The sequence below is a fragment of the Amblyraja radiata genome, chromosome 11, assembly GCF_010909765.2.
Source record: "Amblyraja radiata isolate CabotCenter1 chromosome 11, sAmbRad1.1.pri, whole genome shotgun sequence".
NCBI lineage: Eukaryota > Metazoa > Chordata > Chondrichthyes > Rajiformes > Rajidae > Amblyraja > Amblyraja radiata.
In genome coordinates, this window is record NC_045966.1 from 63224097 (window position 1) to 63231417 (window position 7321).

Genomic DNA, 7321 nt, shown 5'->3' on the forward strand with positions numbered 1-7321 from the left:
GCAGGGGGAAGAGAGGTGATCTCTCCCCGGCCCGGGGTCTCCCCTTCCCCCGCAACGTCACGGAGCAATGGCCGTGGAAGAAGCCGCTGCCCATACATGGGCTTCCTGCGCTCCATGTTTGGGCATGTACGTCAGCGGCGGGGCGGAGCCAAGGCCGCTAAATAGCGGCGGCTGGCGGGGATAGCATTCATCCCGCGGGGAGAGAGCGCAGAGCAGCAGCGGAGCGGAGCAGCAGTAGTAGTACAGGCGGTGGTGGTGGTAGTGGTGGCGGCGGCGGTGGCAGCCCAGCCAGCCCAGCCCAGACCGGCACCCTCTACCCCGGCCCGTACCCGCACCGCAGCCCGGCGCCGCTAGACAGACAGACAAACAGCCAGAGAGAATGGTGACCAAGGCGGAGATCAGTCTGCCGTCGCTGCTGCCCGAGCCGCTCTATCAGGCTCTGGACTCCTACCCGAAGCTGGAAGATGTGATGATGACGGGCACATTTGTCACCGCCTCCACCGACCAGCCGTTCTATGGGGAACCCCTGGAGCAGTTCGAGCATCTGCCGGCAGGTGAGTCCCTGGCTTCCGCGGGCATCTCTTCCCGCACCGAGCCCCGGCATCTCACCTCCGCCCGCAGTCCATGCATCGCCGACACCGACAGTGAGCGGCCGGCCGGCCGGCCACACGCCAGCTGCCCCCGACCGACCGACATGGCCCGGACTTCCCCGGACGCTATACACCGAGAAGGTGTGAGGAAATGCCCTGCTCCTTGATTCCTGTGCAGTGCGAGGACACGGCGCCACACAGCGAGGGACAGGGCAGGGAATACGCGGGGAGGACTCAGCGCTGACAATACACGGGGAAATCCAAACGTCGACTTGCACGCAGTCACATACGGCGCATGGGGAACGGTGAAACGGTCAACGAATGAACCAGAGGCAAGGAGACACACACGCGTACACACACACAAGGCAATAAACGCAGTACAATTTACAGGCAATGAACACGGGACTCGGAAATATACTGGACGAGACGAAATCTACACCAGTGGGACAGGGAACTACAAACATATAAAACGCGCTTGGTGACAATGTACCGCGATGGACATAGGGCACATAAATAAACGACTTCAGTGATGTATACCAAAAGCTACAGATATATATACACCAAAATAAAAACTAGGCACAAATAAACCAGCACAGTGAATGTACACGATGTACAAAGCACACTGCATTCAATGTGATTGCAGAGAAATGTATACAGAGATAAACGTGGGGGTAAAAAACTACTGATGAGACCCCCCCCCCCCCCCCCCCCCCCCCCCCGGCCCTTCAACATCCAACCACTACGGTGACAAACCTAGAGCTCAAACATTCCACTGCTCCACCTCCTTTGGACAGTCCATACATTTTAGACCAACTATTGAGTCGACAGTCATAGTATCGCCATCTCTGACCGCTGTGATAATGTTTAAAGTGCTGCGAAAAAGAGAAGTTATTCCTGAGATATAGTTCGCAAGGCAGGAATGCGTAGAAGTGCGTCTGAAATAGAAATAGGCTGACAAATACACACCACAAATGCACAAAGGTGGATTTACGTACAAGAATATCCACAGATTAACAGTGCCACATTTACCCTCCTAATGTTATATCAATGATGTATGTTTGATCTAATTTATTAAAATAATCTCCACTTCTCTCTGCAGACACGTTCACCGACATTTCGCCCAATGGTGATAAGTCCCTCATTGAGTCGTACGGAGCCCAGAACTGCAGGCTTCCATCCGTCACCTACACGGGCCGCTTCTCGCTGGAGCCCGCTTCCAGCAACAACAGCCTGTGGCCGGAGCCCCTCTTCAGCCTGGTCAGCGGCATCGTCAGCATGAGTGCTCCTTGTTCAAACGCAGCCTCGTCCAGCCAGCCCATCAGTTGCTCGGTACAGCAAAGCCAGTCCAATGCCATCTACTCTGCTTCTTCAACCTTTACCAACACTAGTTCCGATATGTTCACGGAGGCGCAGTCTCAGGGCTTCCCCAGCCCGGCCAGCTCCGTTCACTACCCTCCCCCCAGCTTCTCCGACACTAAGAACTGTAGCAGCAACTTCCAGCTACCGATGATCCCAGACTATATGTTTTCCCAGCAAGAGGACATGAGCGTGAGCAGCTCGGAGCAGAAACCTTTCCAAAACTTGGAGCCCAGAGCGCAGCCTTCTCTCATCCCACTGTCCACTATCAAAGCCATCGCCAACCAGACCAGCTGCTCGGAGCTGAAAAATATCAACACTTACCACTCTCAACTGATCAAACCGTCTCGATTGAGGAAATATCCAAACCGACCCAGCAAGACCCCTCCCCACGAGCGGCCATACGCCTGTCCGATGGACACTTGCGATCGTCGCTTCTCCCGGTCTGATGAACTCACTCGCCACATCCGCATCCACACCGGTCAGAAACCCTTCCAGTGCCGCATCTGCATGAGGAACTTCAGCAGAAGCGACCACCTCACCACCCACATCCGCACCCACACCGGCGAGAAGCCCTTCGCCTGCGAAATCTGCGACAGGAAGTTTGCAAGGAGCGATGAGAGGAAAAGACACACTAAAATACACCTGCGGCAGAAGGAGAAGAAAGCTGAAAAGGCCATGTGTATCTCCAGCTCAAACGCCGCCAATACCATCTCCTACCAGTCCCCTGTCACCAACACCTACCCCGCCGCCAGCACCTCCTTTGATGCTTCAGTCACCAGCGGATATCTCTCCTCAGTAGTGAGCACGTCCTTTGATTCCCCAGTCACCAGCACGTATCCCTCCGCAGTCGTGAGTACCTTTGACTCTCCAGTCGCTAGCACGTATCCCTCCGCAGTCGTGAGCACGTCGTATGACTCCCCGGTCCCAAGCACGTATCCCTCCTCAGTAGTGAGCACTTCCTTCGACTCCCCAGTAACTAACACGTATCCCTCCTCAGTAGTGAGCACTTCCTTCGACTCCCCAGTAACTAACACGTATCCCTCCTCAATAGTGAGCACTTCCTTCGACTCCCGAGTCACTAACACGTATCCCTCCTCAGTAGTGAGCAGTTCCTTCAACTCCTCAGTCACTAACACGTATCCCTCCTCAATAGTGAGCACTTCCTTCGACTCCCCAGTAACTAACACGTATCCCTCCTCAGTAGTGAGCAGTTCCTTTGACTCCCCAGTAACTAACACGTATCCCTCCTCAATAGTGAGCACTTCCTTCGACTCCCCAGTCACTAACACGTATCCCTCCTCAGTAGTGAGCACTTTTGACGCCTCAGTCACTAACACGTATCCCTCTGCAGTTGTGAGCACATCCTTTGACTCTCCAGTCACTAACACGTATCCGTGCGCAGTAGTGAGCGCATCCTTCAACTCTCCAGTCACCAGCACCTTTCATGCAGTGAGCCCAGCCACGTCGGAAATGTCATCGACACTCACACCAAGGACAATTGCAATCTGAATTTACTCAGGTCTCTGGGAATGGACATGTTTTTATATAAATAGACTTCTTCGTGCTCTTGTGTACATGTGCCAAGCAGTGCCCCTCTCAGTGTTCTGCAGGTACGGTTGTCTAACATGAGGGGGCTATGCCTTTTCATATTCCATCCTGTATTGTCTGGAATGGAACAGGGTTAATGTTTCTATCGTGCAATGCTGTCTCCGATCCCTTCAACACAATGAAATGCAGTTGGAATGCCGTGTACCAGCATGTACCGGAGATGTCTTTATGCCGGGGAAGCTGCCCCCGCGGTTGCCAAGTGGCTGAACCTTGCTTTGTTCTTTGGTAAAGTTCTGATAAGTCTGTGTGCCTTTTATGTGCAGCTTGCTGACATGTATTTCTGTTAGTGGATGTGACGCGTCAAAGCCTTAAAGGTGAAAAGGAGACTTGGTCACTAAAGGCACTTTGCTGTTAGAGGGGAGGGAAGAAATGCCAACGCATTTCCCTCGAAAGTATGCAAAAAATATCTAAAGTATATTTTTGTAATCTGAGTGTAAATAGATTCAGAGCCGGGATGTTTCTGTTACCTACCGAGTAGGCGTGTATTTTTTTGTATGTTCCCAATTTGCGTTTAACTGGTGGATACATTTCAATGTAGTGTTTGTAAACGGAGCACCTGCCTGTTCACGCTTCTTACACAATGGAATGCGCTTTACTGCCGAGCGGATATTTGGTGTACAATATACCCTGACGAAAAATAAATCTTTAAAAGATTTTTCTTAAGTTTGTTGGGTTATGATTTATGGGGGGAAATTTGCACGACTTGGAATCTTGAAATTGAAAAAAAAATGTAGCAGTCTCACGCTTTCCCAATGCCGAAAAAATATGGTCATCATAAGTGATAGGAGCAGAATTAGGCCATTTGGCCCATCGTCAACTCTGCCATTCAATCATGGCTGATCTATCTCTCCCTCCTAACTCCATTCTCCTGCCTTCTCTCCATAACCTCTGACACCTGTACTAATCAAGAATCTATCTATCTCTGCCTTAAATATATCCACTGACTTGGCCTCCACGGCCTTATTTGGCAAAGAATTCCACAGATTCACCACCCTTCGACTAAAGAAATTCCTCCTCATCTCCATCCTAAAAGAACGTCTTTTAATTCTGTGGCTATGACCTCCAGTCCTAGACTCTTCAACTAGTGGAAACACCCTCTCCACATCCACTCTATCCAAGCCTTTCACTATTCTATACGTTTCAACGAGGTCCCCCCTCATTCTTCTAAACTCCATCGAATATAGGTCCAGTGACGTCAAATACTCATCATATGTTAACCCACTCATTCCTGGAATCATCCTTGTCTCATGGTCCTAAACTTTTCTCTTTAATCCCAAAAAAACAAATGGATGCCATACAAGTTGTTTCATTGACCAGCCAGAGCCAATTTCCAAATGTCGTATATAGCACATAATCCAGAGACCATTCCCACCGCAACTCCCTGTTAACTCGTCCCTTTCCACTCAAACCACCCCCTCCCCAGGTACTTTCCCCTTAACCGCAGGAGATGCAACACCTGTCCCTATACCTCCTCCCTCGACTCCATCCAGGGACCCCAACAGTCCTTTCAGGTGAGGCAGAGGTTCACTTGCACCTCCTCCAATCTCATCTACTCTATCCGCTGTTCCAGGTGTGAACTCCTGTATATCGGCGAAACCAAGCGCAGCCTCAGCGATCATTTCACTGAGCACCTCCGCTCAGTCTGCCTAGCCCGACATGATCTCTGGTTGCTAAACACTTTCATTCCCCCTCCCATTCCCAAACTGACCTTTCTGACCTGATCCTCCGCCATTGTCAAATGCCAAATGCATATTTCGTTTGGGTAGCTTACACCTTAGCGGTATGATTATAGATTTCTCTAACTTCAAGTAACCCTTGGTTTCACTCTCTCTCCATCCCTCCCCCATCCTAATTCTCTGACCAGTCTGACTGTCCTCCTGATTAAATGCTACATTGTATGACTTGTTGCTGCCTCCCCAGCTAACAATGATCCATTCTACAGTTTCCTTACACTTTGTCCCCTTTGATCTATTGTTTTCACACCTTACCCTTCCAGATCTCTCATTTCCGGCTCCCCTGACTCTCAGTCTGAAGCAGGGACTTGACCTGAAACGCCACCCATTCCTTCTTTCCAGAGATGCTGCCTGTCCTGCTGAGTTACTCTAGCATTTTGTGTCTATCTTCAGTGTAAACTGGCATCTGCAGTTCCTTCCTACTCCAAATTTACTCCCCAGCTATTCCTCAACCATACCCATTCAGACCATCAAAACGGCTAAGAAATGCTGTTGCATTACTGCATGACGACTTTAATCAAAGCAGGAAACTGCGATCTGTGGTTAACAATGAAGTTTGAACAGTGAAGGATTCCGCCACCGGTTGCAACATATATGTAACGTGTCCTTGACTCGCACAATGAATTACTGTACACTGCAAGTGTGCTGCCTTACCTTCGTAACTAGCACAACATAAGGTCAGTTACAGGATACATTAAATTACTGCATATTGGTGTGTTGTTCATCAGGTGGAGATGGTTTGGTCTAACCTGCAAAATGCCAGAGCTACAGCAATTAGTGTTCTGTACCTTTGGAGGCTAAAGGCTGCTATCTGTGAACATGCACCTTCAGCACTAGAGTCCAAGGGTGGGGTTCTTCTCAGAGTCAAAGCCTTGACTTAAAGGGCCCAGCGGTCTACTGGATCATTCCATTACTGAGAAGCAGTGCTATCGATCACAGCCAATCCTTGCCCATGTCAGCGGCAGGCCTGTTCACTCACACCTACTTAGATTTTCAATCACTTCCAGGAGAGGAAAATGACACCTGCAGCTTCAGACCAGAGGGAGCATTAATATGATACAATACGATAGAACTTTATTTATCCCAGGAGGGTAATTGGTCTGCCAACTGTCATAAAACACAACGACATACATGAAACATGAAATTAAAGAGACGAGTGGAATGTCTGGGATTGGGGATCTGCAAAGATTGGGGGGGGGAGGGGAGTCAGTCTATCCCATGACAGAGGGGGGAGGAATTGTACAGTTTGATAGCCACAGGGGAAAAACGATGTCGTTCTGTGCTGCATCTTGGTGGATCCAGTCTGTTGCTGAAGGTGCTCCTCAGGTTGACCAGTGTGTCATGGAGGGGTGAGTTGTATTGTCCAGGATGCTCCACAGTTTGAGGAGCTTGCTTCCCTCCTAGACCATCTCCAGTGAATCGAACTCCGCCCTCAGTAAGGACATTCATGCTATTGAGGGAGTGCATCGTAGGTTTACAAAGTTAATTCCCGGGATGGCAGGACTGTCATTTGCTGAGAGAATGGATCAGCTGGGCTTGTACACTCTGGAGTTTAGAAGGATGAGAAGGGATTTAATTGAAACATATAAGATTGTTAAGGGTTTGGACATGCTAGAGGCAGGAAACATGTTCCCGATGTTGGGGGGGTCCAGAACCAGGGGCCACAGTTTAAGAATAAGGATTAAGCCATTTAGAACGGAGATGAGGAAACACTTTTTCTCTCAGACAATGTGGTAAGTCTGTGGAATTCTCTGCCTCAGAGGGCGGTGGAGGCAGGTTATCTGGATGCTTTCAAGAGAGAGCTACATAGGGCTCTTAAAAATAGCGGAGTCAGGGGATATGGGGAGAAGGCATGAATGGGGTACTGATTGGGGATGATCAACCATGATCACATTGAATGGCGGAGCTGACTCGAAGGGCCGAATGGCCTACTCCTGCACCTATTGTCTATTGTCTATTGTCCATTGTCCTCAGAAAATACAGATGGCTCTGTCCCTTCTTATATAATGCCTCAGTGTTCCTGGACCAGTC

At 49.8% G+C, this 7321-nt stretch overlaps 1 protein-coding gene across 2 annotated transcripts; it reads left to right on the plus strand.

The window, feature by feature from the left end:
- Nucleotides 1-205: 205 nt before the first annotated feature.
- Nucleotides 206-4220, plus strand: LOC116978699 (early growth response protein 1-B-like). 2 transcript variants are annotated; one of them, XM_033030018.1, is made up of 2 exons: nucleotides 206-554; nucleotides 1690-4220. In XM_033030018.1, exons 1-2 carry the CDS (start codon nucleotides 380-382, stop codon nucleotides 3456-3458), a joined length of 1944 nt encoding a protein of 647 aa, XP_032885909.1. In that variant the 5' UTR covers nucleotides 206-379; the 3' UTR covers nucleotides 3459-4220. The 2 variants fall into 2 exon arrangements, with proteins under 2 accessions (XP_032885909.1, XP_032885910.1); XM_033030019.1 differs by lacking the exon at nucleotides 206-554 and adding an exon at nucleotides 722-922.
- The last annotated feature ends 3101 nt before the right edge of the window (nucleotides 4221-7321 follow it).